Source organism: Macaca thibetana, chromosome 17 (genome assembly GCF_024542745.1).
Source record: "Macaca thibetana thibetana isolate TM-01 chromosome 17, ASM2454274v1, whole genome shotgun sequence".
NCBI classification, from domain to species: Eukaryota; Metazoa; Chordata; class Mammalia; order Primates; family Cercopithecidae; genus Macaca; species Macaca thibetana.
Genome location: NC_065594.1, coordinates 30,941,301 through 30,961,752, shown reverse-complemented (window position 1 = coordinate 30,961,752; position 20,452 = coordinate 30,941,301). Strand labels below are relative to the sequence as shown.

Here is a 20,452-nt window from a genome sequence, read left to right as displayed (position 1 = left end):
ATGAAGTGGTCAGAATTGGTTTTTAAAAGGTGCATTTGAGAAGGACTATTGGTGACATTGATGAAAACAGAATTAAAAAAAAATTTTTTTTGAGACAGGGTCTCATTCTGTCACTGAGGCTAATGTGCGGTGGCACAATCACTGCCTGCTATACTCCCAACCTCTTGGGCTCAAGCGACCTCCCACCTCGCCCTTATGAGTAGCTGGGACTACAGGCACATGCCACCACACCCAGCTAATTTTCTTTTTGTAGAGATTGGTCTCAAACTGCTGGGCTCAAGCAATCCTTCCACCTCAGACTCCCAAACTGCTAAGATTATAGACATGAGCCACTGTACCCAGCAGAAAACAGCATTTTAGACAAGAGAAGGTAGAACTGAGCCAGGGATGATGTAAAATGATACTGAGTACAGATCCTGGAAGCTGGCCATTGTGCTCTTTCCATTCTGAAGTGATTCTGTTCCTTCTTCATCTTTCATAGTCATGTTAAAATAATTAGTGGTAAATACTCCGAATTCACCACATTCAACAATGTGATATATCTGCAATGAAAATCTATACAGCTTGAATAATAATTTTTAGGATTAAAAACCCAGTAGCTCATATTGTTAATCATATTCTGATGTTTAGATATTTGGGGAAAATGGATATACAGTGAAGAGAAAGCTGGATCTAAATGACACAATACAAATTGTTCTGGACTATTTTAAATGTAAAACCCTAAATTTACTTCAAAGTTATTATTTTCTGATATTCAAGAGAAGCACTGGGGAATTTTTACCAGTAAAGGAATCAGTGTCCTCAGTTGTATGAGGCAGACATATTTAGATGGATAAGAAATGTTGACACTTTATTCTGCATGGATAACCAAAGGGATAGGGTGAACATTTATGAAATAACTAGGCTTGTCCTTGGCAATTTAATGACATTACAGCAACTTGTATTTGCCTAGATAGGACAGATGACTACTACTTCTCAAGTATCATTCTGTTAGGATCAATCATATCTTTTAAAAAGAGACCCAGCAGAGCAGCTTAAGTGAAAAGTGCAAAGAACAGACACACAAGAATCCTTGTTTCTATTTTGAATCCTATCCAAATACATATCAAAGGAGGCAGAATTTGGCAATGCAACAGTCAGCTGGCCCGTGGCTAGGGTAAGAAACAGTTCTAGATGTAAGGGACTGAAGTTCCCTTTAGGTTTGAAAAACAACTTGTGTAAATATGAATTTTTTTTCTTATTATATATGCCTCATGAATATATATGTCCAAAGGGGCCCATGTGTTTTTTTGTTTGGGCTGGTAGTCTTTAAAATACCCTTATATATAAGCAATCAATGATTATTAGAATCAGCACATGAATATCCTGGCACACAGAAGAGTTTTTAATTAGCACAGCATTTCACCTAGTTCTCATTTGAGATGAGATGAAATAAAAGACATGAAACTTGGATGACTTGAATGCTTGATTATCACTTGTTTGAAAACCATAATCGGATAAAGTTCTTTTTTTCTCCAATTAAGCAAAAACAAGTTGTGGGATATTCCCTTTTGTTTAAAGATGACTCAAAGTTGAGGAAGGTGGCTGATTCTGGTGCAGCTTGTATACTGGTTCAGACCCAACCTGGTACCTTTCTTGAACTGCTGGGTAAAGAGACCCCAGCACTTAAGCCCAAGGAAGTACTTAAGACTGAGAACAAAGTCATACTAATTTGGATCTGAAGGGGGCAGGATGGTTCTGTGGTCCATTTAAGAATAAGAGGCATACACCACTTAGTTAACTAATGAAAGTCTATTGCAGGCTGGTCCGATGGTAGCAGGTTATCAGAACTTATTAACAGTAGTGTCACCAAAGTTGGTATATGACCCCCAACTACTAAATTTGACTGGCTTAAAAAAAAAAAAAAAAAAAAAAAAAAAGCAGTCTATTGTGTATGACAGGGATTGTCAATGAAGCAAATCAGATTCTGATTTGATGGGAGACAGTCAATGAGAAAGACACACATGCCCCGTTGGAAATGGAGAACAAAGATGCAATTGATGGGTTCCAGCAGCAGCAGATAGGAGGTATGTACTAGAGGGAGAATTTGCTACTTTAGAACTCCTGTTAGAAAACTACAATTTGGGCCGGGCGCAGTGGCTCACACCTGTAATCCCAGCACTTTGGGAGGCCGAGACGGGTGGATCACCTGAGGTCAGGAGTTCAAGACCAGCCTGGCCAACATGGTGAAACCCTGACTCTACTAAAAATACAAAAATTAGCTGGGCATGGTGGTGGGTGCCTGTAATCTCAGCTACTCGGGAGGCTGAGGTAGGAGAATTGCTGGAACCTGGGAAGCGGAGGGTGCAGTAAGCCGAGATTGCGCCACTGCACTCCAACCCGGGCCAACAATAGCGAGACTCCATCTCAGAAACAAACAAACAAACAAACAAACAAACAAACAAAAAAACACTACAATTTGGTTCTACCACATCCTGACTACTATAGTATACAGGTAATGGTATATTTTGATCAGTATTAAGTAGAGATAAAGGGGGGTAAAACAGATCTATGACAATACCTACTTTTTTTATTTTATTGGTGGCTTGTGCACTCAACTTCTATGCTCTTTTTTATGCTCATTCAACTTTTATTTTCATATTCCAGTAAGAAATTTTGCTCTTAACAACACCCTTGTATAATTTGTTTAAATGGAGAATTTCAATGCTTTATTTATCATTATGAAACCAAGAACACATACTTTTTGTAGAAGGCTGTCACATGTAGAGTAATCTGTGTTTTTTTGTTTTTGTGTTTTTGTTTTTTTTTTTTTTTTTGAGACAGACTTTTGCTCTTGTTGCCCAGGCTGGAGGAGTGCAGTGGCACGATCTCAGCTCACCACAACCTCCACCTCCCGGGTTCAAGCGATTCTCCTGCCTCAGCCTCCCAAGTAGCAGAGATTATAGGTGCGTGCCCCCACGCCCAGCTAATTTTTGTATTTTTAGTAGAAACGGGGTTTCACCATGTTGGCCAGGATGGTCTCAATCTCTTGACCTCGTGATCTGCCCCCGCTCGGCCTCCCAAAGTGCTGGGATTACAGGCGTGAGCCACCGCATCCAGCCAGAGTAATCTGTTTTTAAAGAAGGGATACATTACTTTTCTTTTTTGTTTGATTTGTTTTGTTTTTGAGACAGAGTCTCACTCTGTCACCCAGGCTAGAGAGCAGTGGCACGATCTCGGCTCACTTCAAGCTCCGCCTCCCGGGTTCATGCCATTCCCTGCCTCAGCCTTCCAGGTAGCTGGGACTACAGGCACCCGCCACCACGTCTGGCTAATTTTTTTTGTATTTTTAGTAGACGCAGGGTTTCACTGTGTTAGCCAGGATGGTCTCGATCTCCTGACGTCGTGATCCACCCACCTCGGCCTCCCAAAGTATTGGGATTACAGGCATGAGCCACTGTACCTGGCCAAATTACTTTAAAATAAATGAATCCCACATTGGCTTTCCTTAAATCCGGAGTCTTCTTGTATAAATAAACTTCTTAAAAAAGAAAAGACTGAGAAAGGAAGTCTACTGAATGAAATGAACAGCAGTGCTCTGGTCCATTTAACCAACTGTGCCATTCACATTACACAAGCCAGTGTCCTCTATATCTTGGATCAAAATTTCTTCACCAAATTCAAAAACAACTTCCACTCCCATACCATCAACTGCCTAGATGTCTATGAAATATTTGGAAATCATCAAAAGAAAAGTAGTGAAGATTACGTCATATTGTTGATTCTATTGGTTCAGTAGTTGTATAAAGCTCTCTGAGAAATGAACTCAATTTTTAGTTGAAACGAATGAAGAGAACAGACTTTAAGTACCTACTATCTGCTCATTCAGGGTGTTTCGCATTCTTGATATTATCATAACAACCCTGTGAAGTCAATATTATTGCTGAGATTGAAAGAGATGAAGAAACTTTTCTAAGAGCACGCAACTTTCAAGGATTGAAATTCAGATTGGTTCCAAATACACGTTAGCACCAAAACTCTATCAAGTGAAATCTTATGTAGAACCCTAATATACACAACATCATTGCATGTGTGTATGAAGTGATTTATCACACTGAATTACAGGGAAATCAAAGAGAACTCAAGGTAACATGATTGCCTCCAATTTTTTAAAATTTGAGAGAGTTGGTTTTTTTTTTTTTTAAAGAGTTAAAAATATAAAGTGAAATATGAATCAATCATGCAGAATCACTGAAGCATGAGAGAATCCAGGGTTGCAAGGGTCACGGTTTAGAAAGCACTGCACTGTAGACCCTACCCTCCCTCCTTCATGAAGAGTCATCAACATCAATGCATTTACAAACGTCATATTTATGTTTTATTCCTACCAATAGCATTAAGTATACTCACAATACTCACCATAGTCACAGAGCACCACCAACAATAGATTTGAAAAGTCTTTCAACATTGGTTTCATTCTGATCGGCAAAATCCCAGGTCTTTAGTCTCCTCATGTCCTTTCTCACGTACAGATTGTGATTTTTTTCCTCAAAAACACCTGAAATTAGAACCTCAAAAAATGATGGCTCCATTCAATGTGATTGATAAAATAGTAATCATGAAATGACAAAACCATTCTAAAACTCAAACTTCCTAAGTGATATTGAAAGGAAACTAGAGAGGACATTAATTTTCCCTGGGGCAATGACTTATAATTATACAAGCCCCTTTCATTCCATTATAACTCACAGGTCAAGAATATGCAGGTATGCCCAACACCCACTAAGATTATCTTTGCACAACACCAAAGTCTCTTCCCTTTATAGCACATCCTTAAGTGGAGAGTTTATTGTTATTTGCTTAATTTTATCAAGTTAATAACCAATTTGGATACATTTTCACATTATTTATCTGCTTGGCATTTCACACTGACAAATTTACTAAATTTCTGCTAAACTGTAATTTAGCATTGTGCTATATATACTCAAATGCTCCCTGCCTGGCGTCCACAAATGGGCTAACACTTCCTTGCACAATTGGTGTGTTACCAGGATTGCTTCATTTATCGATTCCTAGGAGCTACATCCAAGCGATCAAAGCTTTTTTAAAAAAAGATACTCCAGAATACTACAATTAAATGTGAACTCCATGTGGCCCTCACTTCCCTTGTTTAGGGCAGCCTAAGGAGAAAACAGATAAATAACAATCATCTTCATCAGTCCTGAAATACTTGTTGCTGCTGGTATGCATCATGAGATTGGTGGTTCACACAGCAATCTTCCCAGTCTACCTAAGAGGGCAGGGAAGACCTTGCTGGCCTGTGGTTCACAGCTATTTGTTGGAAGAGGCACTTATTTTATTTAATTAATTTATTTATTTAGAGATGGAGTCTCGCTCTGTCACCCAGGCTGGAGTGCAGTGGCGAGATCTCGGCTCACTGCAAGCTCCACTTCCTGGGTTCACGCCATCCTCCTGCCTCAGCCTCCCAGGCAGCTGGGACTACAAGCGCCCACCACCACACCCACCTAATTTTTTGTATTTTCAGTAGAGACGGTGTTTCATCGTGTTAGCCAGGATGGTCTCGATTTCCTGACTTCGTGATCCGCCCGCCTCGGCCTCCCAAAGTGCTGGGATTACAGGCATGAGCCACCGCGCCCGTCTGGAAAAGGCACTTATTTTATATAGACTATTCAACTATAGAATAAGATACTGGGCATTTAAGATAGTTCTTTCATATTAGAGTCTAACAAACTATGTATTAATATTAAATACAACCAAATATATATTTTCTTAATGTTGATGGTCCCCCCCATTATTCACAGTTAATCTTTTTTTTTTTTTTTTTTTTTTTTTTTAAGACAGAGTCTTGCTCTGTCACCCAGCCTGCAGTACAGTGGCATGATCTTAGCTCACTGCAACCTCTGCCTCCCAGGTTCAAGTGATTGTCCCACCTCAGCCTCCTGAGAAGCTGGGATTATAGGTGTGCACCACACTCTTGGCTAATTTTTGTATTTTTAGTAGAAACAGGGTTTCACCACGTTGGCCAGGCTGGTCTCAAATGTCTGACCTCATGATCTGCCCACCATGGCCTCCCAAAGTGCTGGGATTACAGGCGTGAGCCACCACACCCAGCCCACAGTTAATCCTTTTAAGAAGCAAGAATATTATATTCCAAATACATGTTACATCTCTTCAGATAAGAGCACAAATTAGTGGAATTAAGAAGACTGATTGAAATAAGCCAAAATTCAATGGAAGGGAAACTGGTGTGTCCTATTAGCTTTCTTCCATTAACAGTGGGCTGAACAAAGGAAATACTGTACTTCCTGAAAGGGAAGCAGAGATTTGAAGTGTAACTATGCAGACGATTAGGGCTCCCTCCTCTTCCCCGCCACCCCTACCCCCCAAAACAAAAAGAAAAGGGAAGAAGAAGAAAATTGTTTTGGGTGGAATTAGCCACAGATTTGACCCAATTCTTTCCTTGAACATGGACTGGGAAACCTGGCCAAAGTCAGCCAGTAAGATCCTTGCAGAAAGCATCGTATCACTTGGGCAAGTGTGAGCACTTAAAGACAATTACAATGCTTCTTTTAAGTCACTGAGACCTGGTAACCAAACCAAGGAGAAGCAAGCTCCCAAAAGTTGAACTGGCTTCTCTCAGATTTGTTTGCTTCCACCACAATAACCTTTTTATTTTTGAAGCCCCAAATCATAACTGATTTTGTGATAACACATTTTCTTTCTTACGAAAATGATCCCTAAAACATAGAATGGTGAGATAATCTATATTTAGAGCTGAATGGAAAAAGACTTATAAAACAGACCAGCCTACTTGTCAATCATAATATGGAATATGATCATAACATTAGTCATAATATGTCTCTTTTCTTTCTACCTTGCTTGCTTATTTTCTTTCAACTTGTTGTTCCAGATCCCGACTGACTTCTTATAATGTTTGGCTTGAGAATTGTTCTAGGAAATTAAGAACTTAGGTATATTTTATACACATTTGAAAATACTTCTACATAGCATTCTTGTATGTAAACTTTATAGACAAATTCTAAATGCATCAGCTGAGAAGGTGGGGAAAAGTTGTGAATATTCTCAACGGCTAACAGCATCACCCAATCTCAGACCCCATGTTTTTGCTGAAACCAGCTAGGACAAATGCTTCTAAATCTCCCTTCATAGCTGCAGAAAAAGAAAAGGAATCACACTAATGTCCATGGGACCAATGATTCGTGAAAAAATAAAAGGGAAAACGAAGAAAAGTTATTTTGTCCCTTCTGACCAACATGCACATGTTCCTGTGTATATATAGGAATAGTATTTATTGGGAGGAAATCTGTAGTTCCAAAGCAGCTCGTGTAAACAGGCTTCATTTATACGTTCATTCGAGTCTGCTCTGCCCTGGTCCCACGGGTTGGGTGCAGCGTTCCTGGGACGCCGTGGCTCGCCCCATCTACTCAGCTTCCCAAATGCCCGCAAGCCCAGTTCACGCTTGGAAATCTATCCCTCGTGTCGTCAGCTGAAAGCCCTCCTTAATGAGGACCGTCTTTAATTTAATTTAATCCTTGTATCTCATACTTTTTGTATCTCAGAAGGGATTTCTTTTTGGAAAGAAACAGTAGCTCAAGACGCGATTTTTCAAGGTTCTGTGGCCAGTCTCAGTCACCCGGCAACGTCTGAGCCAGGGCAGAGCCAGGTTCAGTTAAATTCGGGACTCCGAGGTGTGGAGACCAATACTCCTTAAAAGCGTCCCCTGGAGCCGAGGCGGGGGTGTGGAGGGGCCGCCAGCGTCCACCTGCGCCTTCAGGCTGCTGGGAGGTGGCAGGGTCCGGGGGCATTTCCCGACCCCAGCGGAGCCTCCGAGGGTCTCGCGGCACAGGAGCGCCCGCTGGGGCGCGGACGCTGGGATGCGGAGGGCGCTTCTTACCTTTCCAGACCGACGGGCAGCGACCCCAGGCCCGCCGGGCGAGTGGCGAGGCGGACGGGAGGCCTCAGGGGCCGCGAGGCAGCGCTCCGAGCATCCCGCGTCCCGGACTGCGCGCCCTGACCCCGCGGCGTTCGGCTCCTACAGCCCCGCCCTGGGCCGCCCCCGACGGCGTGGGAAGGGCGGGCACCGGGAGGGCGGGGGACACCCGGGACCGGGCGTGGTCGGCTCCCGCCCCTTCTGGGCAGCGCATCCTTTCCTGCCCGCCCCCAGCTCGCCAGCTGCTGGACAGGAAAGAGGCAGGAAACGCGCGGCCAGCCAAGGTCCTGCGGCAGGGGGTGCGGCCCCGGCAGACGCAGGTCCCCTCAACACACACCCGCGTCCACAGCACACAGCCGGATCAGGGGTTTAACTAAGGACGAGGCAGCAATCTCCTGACACTTCACATTCAATCACTTCTACCCTAGTGTCATTTTCTTCAGGGAGACCACAAAAATTAAGTCCTTGAAGTGGCACAGCATGTGGGCTGTAAACTTGCTTTCCCAAATGTCATTGAAGAGTTTCAAAAGAACATAGTTCAGGTAAAGTGCATCTCCATTTTCCTTCCCTGGGGTCAGAATTGGTTATTAAAAATAACTAAACATTTTTAAAACCCTACTCTGCAAGTGTTAAAAGTTCTTTTTATGGGAATGTGAATTAGTTCAGCCACTGTGGAAAGCAGTTTGGAGATTTCTGAACTAAAAACAGAACTATCACTCGACCCAGCAATCCCATTACTGGGTGTATCCCCAAAGGAAAATAAATCATTCTGCCAAAAAGACACCTGCACTCCTATGTTTCTCACAGTACTATTCACAATAGCAAAGACATGGAATCAACCTAGGTGCCCATCAACAGTGGACTGGGTAAAGAAAATGTGGTACATACACACCACGTAATACTAAGCAACCATAAAAAAAGAACAAAATCACGTCATTTTTAGCAACATGGATGCAGTTGGAGGACAGTATCCTAAGTGGAACAGAAAGCCAAAAACCGTATGTTCTCACTTATAAGTGGGAGCTTAAACAATGGGTACTCATAGACATAAAGATGGCAACAACAGACACTGGAGACTCCAAGTCAAGGGAGGGAGGGAAAGGGGCAAGCGCTGAAAAACATCCTATTGGGTACTACGTTCATTATCTAGGTGACAGGATCAATAGAAGCCCAAACCTCAGCAACATGCAATTACCCTTGTAACAAACCTGCATATGCACCCCCAAATCTAAAACTAAAATTTAATAAAAAGTTTTAAGTTTTTTGGAAAATATGAGGATAGATTCCACCTTAACAGCTGTGCTTGTTAAATTGAGTAAATGAGCGGTATGGTTTATGACTTGCTTTTCTTTTATGCAGAATATACCATTTGACAGCAAAACTAATATCCAGTAATGGAAATCAAAGCACAGTGGTGGCCTCTGGAGAGCGGATGACTGGAAAGAGGCACGAGGGAACTTTTAGGGGGCGACAGATATGTTCTATTGTTTGGACTGTGAGTTACATGGATTTGCTAAGCATTTGTTAAAACTCGTTTGACTGAAGATCTGTGCATTGCAGTTTGTAAACTTTACCTCATTTTAAACATATTTTAAAATATGTGATTTGCAGATCTTTGACTCTATCACTTCATTTTTTTTAAAGGTAGCACAAGTATTTACCTATGTTACCAGAGGTATAAAATTTTCTAAGAACTTGTCTTGTCAGCCAGGTGCAGTGGCTCATGCCTGTAATCTCAACAATTTGGGAAGCCAAGGCAGGAGGATTGCGTGAGCCCAGTAGTTTTAGACCAGCCTGGGCAAAATGGTGAGGCTCCATCACCACAATAAATAAGAAATTATTTGGGAGGCCAAGACGGGTGGATTGCTTGAGCTCAAGAGTTCAAGACCAGCCTAGGCATCATGGCAAAACCCCGTCTCTACCAAAAATAGAATATACTAGCTGGCTGTGATGGCACATGCCTGTGGTCCCAACTACTTGGGAGGCTTAGGCAGTAGGATCACTTGAACCCAGGTGGAGGCTTCAGTGAGCCAAGATGATGCCACTGCACAGGCTGGGTGAGACCCCATCTCAAAAAATAAAATAAGAAATTAGCCAGGTGTGGTGGCATGTACCTGTTGTCCCAGCTACTCTGGAGGCTGAGATGGGAGAATTACTTGAGCCCGAGGTTGGGGCTACAGAGAACAGTGATCACACCACTGTACTACAGCCTATGTGACAGAGTGAGACCAACCAATCTTGTCAAATAGTTACTTCTAGCAATACTAATTAAATCCATCCAAAGTTTCAAAGAAGACTTTAAGGTGACCATCCAATTTCACTGCCAGTAGAATTACCTGGTCTAATCTCCATTCACCAATTTACACTAGGATTATTTTTCAAATACATACCACCCAGCCCCTGGCATTTCAGTTTTAAAAGCAAAAGCTCAGTGGAAAGAGCAGGCATTAGAGTTATAAAAGTACAAAAATTAACTGGTGTGGTGGTGTGCACCTGTAGTTCCAACCATCAGGAAGCTGAGGTGAGAGGATTGTTTGAGCCCAGAAGGTAGAGGTTGCAGTGAGCCGAGATTGTGCCACCGTGCTCCAGCCTGGGCAATAGAACCAGACCGTCTCAAAAAAAAAAAAAAAAAAAAAAAAAAAAAAAATTATATGGGGGTATAAGGAACCCAGAACAGGATAAAACAATCTTGAAAATGAAGAGCATATTTGGAGGACTCACATTTTCCAATTTCAGAATTTACTACAGGCTGGGTGTGCTGGTTCATGCCTGTAATCCCAGCACTTCGGGAGGCCAAGGTGGGTGGATCACTTGCAAGAGGTCAGGAGTTTGAGACCAGCCTGACCAACAGCAAAAATCCATCTCTACTTAAAAAAAAAAAAAAAAAACACTAGCTGGGGATGTTGGCACACACCTGTAATCCCAGCTACTCAGGAGGCTGAGGCAGAAGAATTGCTTGAACCCGGGAGGCAGAGGCTGCAGTGAGCCGAGAATGTGCTACTGCACTCCAGCCTGTGTGACAGAGTGAGAGATGGTCTCAAGAAAAAAGAAAAAAAAAAAAAAAAAGAGCTTACTACAAAGCAGTAGTAATCAAGACAGTGAGATATTAGCAAAAAGATAGATATATAGCTAGAATTGCAAGTTCAGAAACTCATCTATGGTCAATTGAGTCTTTTTTTTTTTTTTTTTTTTTTTTTGAGACGGAGTCTCGCTCTGTCCCCCTGGCTGGAGTGCAGTGGCCCGATCTCGGCTCACTGCAAGCTCCACCTCCCGGGATCATGCCATTCTCCTGCCTCAGCCTCCTGAGTAGCTGGGACTACAGGCGCCCGCCACCACGCCCGGCTAATTTTTTGTATTTTTAGTAGAGACGAGGTTTCACTGTGTTAGCCAGGATGGTCTCGATCTCCTGACCTTGTGATCCGCCCGCCTCGGCTTCCCAAAGTGCTGGGATTACAGGCGTGAGCCACCGTGCCCAGCCTTGAATTTTTAAAAAAACAAAAAACTCCATATGCAAGCATATGGTCAATTGTTTTTTGACAAGGGTGCCAAGACCATTTAATGGTCAACTAATGGTGCTGGCATAACCAAATAGCCACATGCAAAAGAATGAAGTTGGACCTCCTACTTACACTGTATACAAGTAAAAAGATACACTTTTAGATAAAGCCTAGATTAAATTCCAGCCCTGACACTGCAAACCTGGGTAGATTTCTTAATCGCTCCTTCCCTTCACTGTAGAAGGCATAAAATAGTTATTGTGAAATATTATAGTGATTAAGTGAAACATATTGGAGGCAACTTTCTCTGCATTAATCTTTCAGGCACATACTTTTTCCCCAAAAACCTACTCTTCAAGGGTGGAAATCCAGGTACAAGTGATATGCTTGGTCATATTTTAAATAACAGCTTTATTGAACTGACTGGTCAATTTTGTCTCCATTAGAATTCTTGCCAAACTGTACTGCTGTCTTTATTGGACAGTTAAGATATAGTTTAACGTTTTCTAAAAGAAGGCAATATAAAAATGAAAAAAAGCTTTCAAACGAACAGTGGTATGGTCAGTATTGAACTGTAACTGATCTGGCTCTCAAAATACCTTTAATTCTCTTTCTGGGTTAGCGACTGATCTAGTAATCTTGTGCAAAGTGTATAAAATTTATACACTATCTCAATAACTCCGTTTATACAAATGGAGAGAGCTTTTTTCCTCTGGGTAATGCTCTGAGATGAAAGCTATAACTGACTCATGATTTCGTATCAGGACACAAGGAAGAAGACGAATGGCCCAATTTCCACACTGTAATAACAAGAACTTACCTGTGTATATAACAACTACTCTAGAGTGCTTTCCACATCATGCACATGGCCCATGCCATATTTGAGTAAGACAGAGCAGATCTCACTCAGACAGGCTAAGCCTTGACAAGTCTGGTTGAGAAACCTCTCAGGAAGAGGGTAAAAGACAGAGTTGGTTTGCTAGGCAACTCATGCATGACTCAGTACTATAATTCAAAAATCACCCAATTCAGTTAATACTTTACTAGGAATGTACCATGTAGTCACTGACCTAGGTCAGTGAGAATTCAAAAGAAATGTTACATGACAGTCTTTGAACGTAAACCTAGTTTCTCTATTTTCTTATGGTATCAAGACAACATTTAAGAGAACAAGACAAAATATAGTTAAGCATATGGAAAAGACAATAGCTCTTATAGAGTTTAGAAATAATAGAGCTGTCTATTGGAAACATTTCTGGAGCAGGCAGGATCGAGCAAAGCATAATTTAGATTGGTGGGGGTGGGCATGGGAGAGGGGAGGTGAGTGGGAAGAAGTAAAGAAGGGAGGTTTGGACAGACAAGGGAAATATCCAGGAGCAGGAAGGGGCACACCTCTGCTGTTCCCCTTTCCCAACACCTTCCACTTACTGACAATCTCTTGGTCTTTGTGAGCCTAGTTTACCAGGTTCTTCCTTTCCCACAAAGTCTTACAAAGCCCTCCACCAGGACTAAGGGCTCCTTCTTCTGTCCTCCCCAGCATGGTACATATGCCCCTTCCATGGTACTTACTTCATTCTATCTTCAGTGAAAGTCACTTACATGTCTGTTTCCCCAACTAGGTCTCCCTTTTCTTAAGGACAGAGCTGTATCTTATTCATCTTTTTATCCCCTCCCACTACCAGTGCCCAAAAAAATTCTCACAAAAAATTGCTCTATGTTCAAAAAAATGTATTTTTCATTGAATTGAATGGGAGCTAAAGTAGGATAAAGTGGAGCCAAATTATAAATAGGAATATAGGTCGGCGTTCATTCATTCAGTAAATATTTATTGAATGCTTATTGTGTCCAGGCCCTGTTCTCGGCTCTTAAGATACATCCATGAACAAACCAGACAAAAACCTCTGCCCTTGTGCAGCTTATACTCTAGATTGTAAGGGATGGGATTAGCAATAAATTTACATAAATTCAAACATACCTACTGGAAAAAGACACATGCATGTAAATTATTAATGCTATAAGAATCTACTCTTGATATGCAGTTTGTATTTTTGTACTTAATATAAGCATAATATATTCATACCTATGTATCACTCCACAGGAATTTAAACTTTAAGACTACAAAGAGAACTTCATTGGTAATTTAGGAGATTTTCAAGGACCATTCTGAGCATGCTCAATTTTGTCCTTAGGCACGGTCTTTAAAACCTAACCACCTTCCAAGTTGTGACTCCACTGTACCAAAATGAAGACTCTGAGACTTTTGGGCAAAAGAACCATTTTAAGTATTTGAGCATGAGAATGATGACAAGATGAATCCACATTCTCTCAGATTAATCTGGTAACAAGGAACAAGAAAGAGTACATTCATCTGAATATACATAGTCAGGCAACAGTGGAATTCACATCAAGAATTTTTTTAAAAACCAAACCAGTTCATGACATGTCCCATTCTTTTTAGACAACGAAAACAGTAACAGCTCAATGTCATAAATATTTATAAGCAACTCTTAATTATAAAATCCAAAGGAAAAATTCTTAACATAACTGGCTTTAGTATGATTAAAGGCTTATCATTTGCATATATTTTTCAGAGTATTTAAAAAGAATGCCAAGAAAAATCATTTTTAAATTTTGTAATAATTTTACTCTATATACATTAATACCAATCATTTAACCTTGAAAACACAATCTTCACTAACACAATGTAAAAAATTTTTTTGACAGTAAATGACTAGAAATATTGCATTACCATAAAGCTACAAAGAGGTTCATGCTCCTAAGAGCAAAGTTAGGAAAACAAAAAAATAATAATTATGCCAGTGATAAGCACCAAGACAGAACTTTTTTGCACTTAGGGCCTGATTGGTTGTATTTAAACATAACTTCTACATTAGAGGACCAAAATCACACCTTAAAATAATGGCCCGAAAAAAAAGATAAAAATGCACAAATACATACAAAGGTCTCAAAACAGTGACGAATGCCCACTTTAAAAATAATAAAATCAATCATACTCATTTTTAAATTAATATGGCATTTGCAAAATATATTTATATGTCACTTTTCTTCCTTCTTAAGTCATTTTATACAATTTGGATTGCTCCATTTCTTTTCATCAGTTGTCACACTAAAGTAAATAAATATGTTAAATTATGCAGGTTTGCAGTAATGAATCCAAACCATTAGCGCTAGATCGAGTAGCTCCAGCAATCCTCCTTGCAACTCACTCCAACTGGTGAAACAGATTATTTATCTTTATAATTTTAAAAGCCTTAGCCAGGTGAGAGAGAGAGAGAGTGTGTGTGTTTGTGTGTACAAGTTTGCCAGAGCAGTGTGAGACAGTAAGTACTACCCAGAAAGAGGTGAGACATATAGACAAGCTTACACAATGGTCCAACTAACCCCTAAAAGACTTGGGCAGTGAGACACTGAGTTACCCTCAAAATAAACCTGAGGCTGAACAATGGGGGAACCAGAGGATCCGACACCACAATGAAGAGTCAGTGACAGGTTTGGAAAACAAAAACTAAAGTGGGATGTCTCAGGCACAGCCTTCCTGTGACACTGGAGGACACGAAACAGCAATAGCCACTTTTCAGGCAGGGATAAGGGATTGGGATCCCCTGTGTCTGCAGCGGAGGGTCCCTGGCACTTCCCAGAGGGCACTGCAGCAGCCTCTGGCAGTGGCCCTCCACCTTACCCACTGACAATGTCTTAGGGGTTCCAGAGTGTGAACCTGGGTATCCCTCTTCCTGGCTCCAAGGGTGCTCCCAATACAATACTTTCCCTCCCGTAGGCTTAGCCAAAACCATCACCACCCTTTCACTTCCAACTCAGTTTCAGAAAGGGTGTCTCCTGTCCTGTGGGGTCCCTGAGTTTGAGATAATGCCAACATACTGGAGGCTGTAGAGCAGTAACATGTGAAGTCAGGCAGTCACTTTAAAACTTAAGCAATCTACATGCAGTATTAGCCAGTTGTTGTTATCTCAGTAACACTTCTTACCGAAGTAGTTTTTCCTCACAATTTATAGTATAAAGAACAAAGAAAAAATATTGCTGGAATATGATAGACTTTTTATAGTTCAGTGTGGAAACTCCTTATGGAAAAGAAAAGGAGACATTACTTTTCCACTTTCGATCTCCTGTCTGTGGCTTTGAGGTAGAAGAACACTAAGGTTCCTGTGAAGCCATTTAAAGGCTCCCTCTGCCTTTCCACCAGCACAACAATCCCAGGGAATTCCTGAGCTGTCTACCTCCTAAATTTGTAATCATAACTCTGGGCATGTCTATACAGCCCTCTAGTTCAGTTTCAAAATCCACAGCATTTGGAAACAAAATGACACAGCTGCATTCTTTAAATGCCAGTCATGAAATCATCACTTAAAAAAACAAAGAGAAATTAGATAGAATATATATAAATATATGTGTCAAATAAAATTATTTCATTTTTAAAGGTATTTTATTTGGTATGTTGAAGACATGCCTATGACTGCTTCTAAAAGCCCCTGGGAGGAGCCTCATATAGCAAGCTGCAGTATATTTTGTCCCAACATTGTCATGTGTAGTCAGTGAATTTCAGTCACATCAAAATAATCTAACCTGTCTGAACATGCAACTTCTCTTTTTATTCTCTGCAAAACTAAATTCCCTTCTTTATAAAATGATTAGATTTGAGGATCAAGTTAAAATCCACTATATTTCAAGTTAAACTCTGAGGGTTCCGCACAACTACAGCATGATTTTAAATTCATATTGGTATTCACTTTTCTGAATTTTCCTATGCATATCCTAAATAAATTTCCTGGACCATATTTAGTGAGAAATTAAAAGAGATTTACATTGCACTGTGAAGTTCTAATAAATTCTCAGTTGATCGGGTTTATCTCTTAGCTCAATGTCATATAACCTCTACATGACGCAAGCATATGGACAAAAAGGATTTTAAATACAAAACCCTTAGCTCTGTGTCATAAATAAATTTGGGTAAAAACGCAGGCCTTCCACTGAGTCATCACGGCAAAGATGGCCCATCTTCTCTGCAAGCAGCAACCTAAAAAAAAAGAAAACAAAAAAACCCACACAATTATCTGTCCATGCAGAAACACAAACATACATGGTAATGAAAGGTAAGAACCTTACTTACCTTTCTTTGGCTAGGAGGACAGACATTCCCACAAGCTTAGCAAACTCTTCCGATGTTAGGGATCCCTTTTCTGAAACCTAATAGAAACACACAGCAGAAAAAAAATGTAATTAATTTAGGACACTAATTTAAACACACTCTGGGTTCTAATGGTAGGCAGAATGTATATGCAAGAAATAATTTACTGAATGTCCTACTAAAATTCAAAGAACATTCACACTATAACTAAATCTTAACTAATGCTTAATCCTACAAAAGTTGAAGGACCCAGAAGGGACATACTGGAGGCTCAAATATCAAGATCAAGCTCTCCATAATGTAACAAAGTCACTGTACTAAAGCCTAAAGAGAATTATGATACTCTGAAAAAGAATATGTAACAAATTCTGAGTACATATTAATGCTCCAGCGAAGGGACTTTACACATAGGTTTAGTTTAAAATATGTGGTAGAAATATCTGTAGTCTTGGGGTTTTCATCTAGTTGAAAATGAGAAGGATAATAAATAGAAGTTATTCAAATTATATAGGCTCACCATAGAAGCTATGAAGACAGTACTATTTCAAGTATCCTAATGAGTAATATTGGCAATTTGGCCAGTAAAATCCATCCAAACTACAGTCGCTTTTTATATTTTTGAAGCAATTATTTTCATAAAACTTGTGGTGTTTTATCAAGCTGCTTATGTAGGTGTTACTGGAAGAAAAAGTTTGTGTTGTAACATCTGATACAATTAAAAACCTGTTCTCAACACTGAGTTTTAATAGAAAAGAAAGCACCTCACTAATTCTAATTATCCTTACATGTAAGATGTTAAGAGTGTCAAGAAGTTTCAAAAAGCTCTTAACGTATGACTTTGGTTAATACTGATACATTGTTAGTGATAAACCATTTTTATTTGGGTGTGTGAATGTTACTTTTCGGTAAAGTTAAATTCAAAAGGAAATCCTGTTTTTTGAGTTGCTAAGCCTTCAGGTCTTCGTAGCAAGCTCTAAAGACCGGAGAAAATCGGCTTCACATACTGTCTCCAGGGCCGAGGCCACCATTTCCTCTTCCTTGTGAGACTGAAGCTCAATTACCATGACGCCACTGTCAAACACACGGAGCCTGAAAACCACAGGTGCGAGAACAAAGCCAGGAATTATCTAGGATATCCAACTGCTGAAAAGCAGCACATCTTTTATATCTTCTTTTATGCCCAGGTCTGAGGGCAGTATTAAACAAAACAACATTTAAAACATATTGAACACAAGGGATAATGGCATACCTAAACAGCTCATGAATACACAGATAATCAAATTATGAACTAGAGTCTACATGCTAAAGAAAATGCCTAGCTTTTTTTTTAGATGGAGTTTCGCTCTTGTTGCCCAGGCTGGAGTGCAAATGGCATGATCTTGGCTCACCGCAACCTCTGCCTCCTGGGTTCAAGCGATTCTCCTGCCTCAGCCTCCCAAGTAGCTGGGATTACAGACATGCGCCACCATGCCCGGCTAATTTTGTATTTTTAGGAAAAATGGGATTTCTCCATGTTGGTCAGGTTGGTCTCGAACTCCTGACCTCAGGTGATCTGCCCGCCTCGGCCTCCCAAAGTGCTGGGATTACAGGTGTGAGCCACCACACCCGGCCACCTGGGTACTTTTTTAAACCTAAGGAAAAGAATATTCACACCTGAACATCTCCAGAGACTAACACAAAATGTCTAAGGGAAGAGGGGCTAGTTATTCTGACCTCATGGGAAGAACCTACATTCTTATCTCATTCCCCCAAATCCAAAAGAGTCTGACTCCTAGCCCTGTTAGGACATGCCCAGCCCTAATAAAGAGGAAATAATATAATTTCAAGAAAGCAATAATCTGGCTTGCCACTAGGGACGGCAAACTTCGCTGGGCCTTCCCATCTACCCCATGCAGAATCATGGCTGCAGGCGGCAAACTTCCTGCAGAGGTTCCTTTACCTGAGAGGTAATTTCAGTGCTTCCAGCATCTTGCACGCATTCACTAAATCTTCTGGTGAGAGCAACTAATAGGGAAAAAAAATCCAGTAATGCTATACAATGGTAATGATCACTAAAACAGAAGAGTAAATTCTAAAATTACCATTTATCAAAAATTTTAGGTGATTTAATCACTACAAAGCAAAAAAGACTGACAAAGGAACCAAAGACTTCTATTCATTAAACCTGTGCTACCCAATAAAATATGCATGCCACATATGTCACTGTAAATTTTATAGCAGCCACATTAAAAAAGTAAAAAGAGGCCAGGTGCGGTGGCTCACACCTGTAATCCCAGCACTTTGGGAGGCTGAGGCGGGTGGATCACAAGGTCAGGAATTCGAGACCGGCCTGGCCAACATGGTGAAACCCTGTCTCTACTAAAAATACAAAAATTAGCCAGGCGCGGTGGCGGGTGCCTGTAATCCCAGCTAGTTGAGAGGCTAAGGCAGATGAATTGCTTGAAACCAGGAGGTGGAGTTTGCAGTGAGCCGAGATCGCACCATGCATTCTAACCTGGGCGACAGAGCAAGACTCCATCTCAAAAAAAAAAAAAGAGTAAAAAGAAACACATGAAATTAATTTTAATGCATATATTTTATGTAGTCCAATAGATTAAACATAGAACCAATTCAACATATAATCAATACAAAAAATTATTAATGAGATATTTAACATTTCCTTATTCTGTACGAAGCCTTCTAAATCTGGTGCATTTTTACACTTGCAGCATTATCTTGATTTGGATTAACTACATTTCAAGTCCCCAGTCAGCACATGATGTGGCTATCCTTTTGGACAGTGCAGCCTTAACAAATCAGCATAGTGTGGTGATGACAAGCACAGCTTTCAGTCCCACAGGATGGCCCCAGAGCCAGTCCAGCCTAGAACCAAATACCTGTCAAACCACTGTCTCTGCCTGTGGCCTTGCTCAAGTTATTTCATCTTTCTAAGTTTCAATTTCCTATTCTCCAAATTATCCCCTACGGTAAAAGTAGCCACGTCACTTGAGTTATTGGGAGGATAAATGAGGTAACACGTGCAGAGCGTCCAGTGGATGGTAAGTACTCACTAATGGTAGCTATGATCAGTATTCAGATAAAAACACAGAGCAGGGGCTTAACTCATGGGACTGGGTGAGCCATCTGCATGGAGGTGACTGTCGGGGCACAAAGAATACCTAGACAGAACCTTGGAGGCCAAGGACATCTGGATGTGAAGGAGCAAGGACAGCTGAAGAATAGCCACTGCTGATACCCAGCCAAAGGGGCAGGGCAGCTTTCCCTCTGCATTATCTACAAGGCAACTTGTTCCAACTGAGTTGATTCAAAAGAGTTAACTATTGCAGAGGAAGGGCTTCCTGAACAACTTTATTTATCACAATACAAACAGAAAATATTAGAGCTGAACAGTTTCATTCAGTCCAAACCCTTATATTAAAGGTAAGAAAACTGGTTCCCTAAATGCCGGCAAGGATGTGGAGAAAGGGGAACTCTTACATATTGTTGGTGGGAAGGTAAATTAGTACAGTCACTATGAAAAACACTATGGCGATTTCTCAAAAAACTGGAAATAGAACTATCACATGATCCAGCAATCCCACTGCTGGGTATATATCCAAAAGAAAGGAAAGGAGTATATCAAAGAGAAATCTGTACTCCTATGTTTATCGCAGCACTCTTCACAACAGTCAACATCATTTGCAACAACATAGATGGAACTGGAAGACATTGTTTAGTGAAGTAAGTTAGCACAGAAAGACAAATATCACATGTTCTCACTCATATGTGGGAGTTAAACAAACTGATTTCATGCAGATAGAGAGTAGGAAAATGGCCATTAGAGGGTGGGAAGAGTAGTGGGGA

The 20,452-nt window shown here is 40.7% G+C and overlaps 2 protein-coding genes and 1 long non-coding RNA gene across 6 annotated transcripts in view; all 3 read right to left on the bottom strand.

The window, feature by feature from the left end:
* THSD1 (thrombospondin type 1 domain containing 1) overlaps nucleotides 1-11,229 on the bottom strand; it is a 32,821-nt gene extending 21,592 nt beyond the window's left edge. Inside the window, exons 1-2 of one of the 2 annotated variants that reach the window (XM_050766271.1) lie at nucleotides 7,916-11,229; nucleotides 4,399-4,537 (exon numbers count right to left, since the gene is read on the bottom strand). In XM_050766271.1, the coding sequence (XP_050622228.1) occupies nucleotides 4,399-4,456 (58 nt within the window). In that variant the 5' untranslated portion in view covers nucleotides 4,457-4,537; nucleotides 7,916-11,229. The remainder of the gene's footprint in view (nucleotides 1-4,398; nucleotides 4,538-7,915) is intronic. The other variant, XM_050766270.1, reaches the window with a different exon arrangement.
* LOC126940490 (uncharacterized) overlaps nucleotides 1-20,452 on the bottom strand; it is a 247,711-nt gene that overhangs the window by 47,009 nt on the left and 180,250 nt on the right. The window lies entirely within an intron of this gene.
* The window catches only part of VPS36 (vacuolar protein sorting 36 homolog), a 36,490-nt gene continuing 29,201 nt past the window's right edge, over nucleotides 13,164-20,452 (bottom strand). For all 3 annotated transcript variants that reach the window (XM_050766335.1, XM_050766336.1, XM_050766337.1), the window contains 4 exons: nucleotides 18,549-18,613; nucleotides 17,614-17,698; nucleotides 16,592-16,668; nucleotides 13,164-16,498 (listed from right to left, as the gene is read on the bottom strand). In XM_050766335.1, the coding sequence (XP_050622292.1) occupies nucleotides 16,405-16,498; nucleotides 16,592-16,668; nucleotides 17,614-17,698; nucleotides 18,549-18,613 (321 nt within the window). In that variant the 3' untranslated portion in view covers nucleotides 13,164-16,404. The remainder of the gene's footprint in view (nucleotides 16,499-16,591; nucleotides 16,669-17,613; nucleotides 17,699-18,548; nucleotides 18,614-20,452) is intronic.